The sequence below is a fragment of the Entamoeba dispar genome, genomic scaffold (genome assembly GCF_000209125.1).
Source record: "Entamoeba dispar SAW760 scf_1105229462873 genomic scaffold, whole genome shotgun sequence".
NCBI classification, from domain to species: domain Eukaryota; phylum Evosea; order Mastigamoebida; family Endamoebidae; genus Entamoeba; species Entamoeba dispar.
The window spans coordinates 26,947-29,769 of record NW_001855410.1 but is presented as its reverse complement, the minus strand read 5'-3'; the positions used below and the strand labels follow the sequence as shown (position 1 = coordinate 29,769).

The 2,823-nt window shown below is 28.2% G+C and overlaps 2 protein-coding genes across 2 annotated transcripts in view, besides 2 other annotated features; one reads left to right on the top strand and one right to left on the bottom strand.

Moving 5' to 3' along the window:
• The window catches only part of EDI_230230 (dual specificity protein phosphatase, putative), a gene marked incomplete at both ends in the record, with an annotated part of 1,198 nt that extends 243 nt beyond the window's left edge, over positions 1–955 (bottom strand). The window contains 2 exons of the mRNA XM_001733456.1: positions 1–161; positions 403–955. The exon at positions 1–161 is cut by the window's left edge and continues 243 nt beyond it. Of these exons, the coding sequence (XP_001733508.1) occupies positions 1–161; positions 403–955 (714 nt within the window). The remainder of the gene's footprint in view (positions 162–402) is intronic.
• Positions 171–202: a sequence feature (AT_rich).
• Positions 824–852: a sequence feature (AT_rich).
• Positions 956–1,129: 174 nt separating the features above from the next.
• EDI_230120 (uncharacterized protein) overlaps positions 1,130–2,823 on the top strand; it is a gene marked incomplete at both ends in the record, with an annotated part of 1,820 nt that continues 126 nt past the window's right edge. The window contains 2 exons of the mRNA XM_001733455.1: positions 1,130–2,719; positions 2,782–2,823. The exon at positions 2,782–2,823 is cut by the window's right edge and continues 126 nt beyond it. Of these exons, the coding sequence (XP_001733507.1) occupies positions 1,130–2,719; positions 2,782–2,823 (1,632 nt within the window). The remainder of the gene's footprint in view (positions 2,720–2,781) is intronic.

Genomic DNA, 2,823 nt, shown 5'->3' with positions numbered 1-2,823 from the left:
TTGAGTATTGGCTGATACAGTAATTGTTTTACCATTAACTGTAATCTTTTTACTTGAAGCTGTTGATGGGGCATAGGCAGTATTTAAAACAGCTTGTCTACTTGTTTTGTTAGTCTTTGGCATTGATGAACAGATTTTAAAGTGAATTAGGTTTACATTTTCTTTAAACCATTTTTTTATTATATTTTTATTATATTTAATAGTTTTTGTTCATTTCAATGGTACAAATTTTTAGTTCAAATCTCATATTTATTTATTTCTTTTCAAGTAATACCTCGATTTCTTATTTGAAAGGAAATCAGAAGAAAATTCAATTACACAACAATAGTGCTACTGTCATAGATATATCATAATTAGTTTCAATTAACTTTTCTTTTATTAAGTCGCGACTATGCTCTTGACTTAACATTGGGTATAATCGATCGGTTAAATATTCAACGAGAGGATAACTTGGCTTTGGGCATTTAAAAAACTTAATTTCAAATTCTTCTAATTGTTTCCAAAAGCCTTTGTTTGGGGCAATATTTTTTTTTGCTTGATACACCTTAAAATAAGCATCTTTTAATGAGATTTTTTCATGATAAATAAGATACCCAATAACAAGTGTTGCACTTCTTGAGATTCCAGCTTGACAATGAACAAGTACTTTTTCTTTTTGAGAAAGTGCATTGTCAATGAAATAAAAACATGTTTGAAAATAATTCGAAATTGGAAAGTTTTCCTGATCATTTATATGAAGGTGTAAATAATGTATTTCATTAGGAAAAGCATCAGGATATTGTTCTGTTGTATTGTCATACCCACCTCGTAAATATCCTGTTGCATTAATAATATTTTTTATATTCAATTTATGCAATGTTGAAATATCGTTTGCAACAGCAACAGTCCCAAGATAAAGTTGTCCAGGATAGATTGTGGCACAGTCATGACTAGTATAACCTTCAATAATATTCATATCAACTGCTATTCTTTTAATCTTTAGATTTTCATAATTTGTTTTTAATATTTTTAGGTATTTAACATTCTAAAATAAGAGATAAGTATTTTCTTTTTTTTTTTCAAACGAAAAGAAGTAAAAATAGTTAATCTTAAAATAAAAGAAAAGAACTTAGAAAAAGATATAAATCAAATGGAAGCGTTTGAAAGGCTTCATGCAACTTCATGGGAAGAAGCTAAAGAATTTGTAGATACGGGATATGTTTCTATGTCACAAGAGATGAATGCAGTAACACAAGCCGTTGAAATGGAAGTTGAACAAGGATTTGATATTATTGAGATTTTAACTGAGTCATCAAAAGGAAAAGATGACAAGATTAAATTATTACAAGAACAGAAAGAATTAAGTATGGATGATCCATCGTTTTCTCCTGAAAAATATTTAGCTCTTATACACAATGACACTTCATTCAATAGGTTAATCAATGGACCACTAAGACTTGAAACAAAAATCCATCATAAAAATAAAGAAATTATGCATTTAGTTGAATCTCATTTTGATCAATTTATCAATTGCAAAGACACATTAGATAAAATGCAAGTCATAATTAATTCTGCAAAGGCAGAGGCTGTTAAAAATGGAGTTTATCTTAATGTTGTTATTAAAATGCAAGAAAAATATAATGAACTTCTTAACTCACTTTCTTCAATTAAACAACTCACTGATTTAAAGAATCGTGTTGATCAATCTCGAGACGCTATTTCAGTTATTGAAAGAGCTCGTTCAGTTTTTTCTCTTCCAGCTCAATTACGATCAGCAGCAGCTAATAGAGATGATGATAGATTTGTTAATGTTTTTAATCGTGCACAAGGTTTGTCAAAGGAAACAGAGATTGGAATATATCAAGATGTATTACAAGACTGTAATATTACTGCTCAAAAATTTGTTGATGAATTATTTTGCAGTATTAGTAAAATTGATTTAACAAGAAATCAATATGATCGTTGTTTAACAACATTATTTGAAATGAAACAATTCCCAGTTATTATATTAAAAGATAATCCAGTAATCTTTTTATTAAGAAGTCATCGTGAAGCATTAAAAAAAGAATATGAAAATGGTTATAAACTTATGACTGAAAAGAAAAAAGAATCACAACATGAAAAGTTTTTAGTTCAATCAATAAATATTCTTCAAATGAATAATAAGTATGGGACAAGTACCCGTGGGATGAGTACCACTACAAGGTCACTTACAACAATGAATGGAGTTAATAATGCAAATAAAACAATTGGTTTTAGTAAAAAATATCAAACAACTCATAAGTTTTGTAGTAAAATGATTGAACACATTTCTAAGTTAATTGGAATTGTACAATTTTCTTCAAACAAAAAAAAGAAAGAAACAGAAGAAGACTCTAGTCAATTAAGAAAAACTACTGTACTCTTTGAAGATGGAACTATTGTTTCTGTTTCATATTCAAAAAATACTACTGGGACAATGTTTCTTGATTTAGCACTTACAACATATAAATTAACACACCCAGATTTACCATTTGATTCAGAGTTTGAATTATGTAGCTTTATTGGAAAAACAACAGAAAAGGATAGTTCGGTATTGGAAAAAGCACTTAGTGAAGCAATTGTATTAGGAGAAAATGATATGCCATTTGAACTTGAAACAAGGTGGGCTACAGCATCTAAAGAAATTAGTCATTCATTTTATGCAAGAGCAAAAAAAGGAGTTGTAGAGAAAGAGTCGACTTCAGACAGATCGACATATGTTGTTAAATTATACAAGATTTTTGTGATAGTATGACAAAAATTTTTGATTTATCAGAACAGTGTGAAGATATTGAAGAATTTAATAATAGTAATAATCTAATT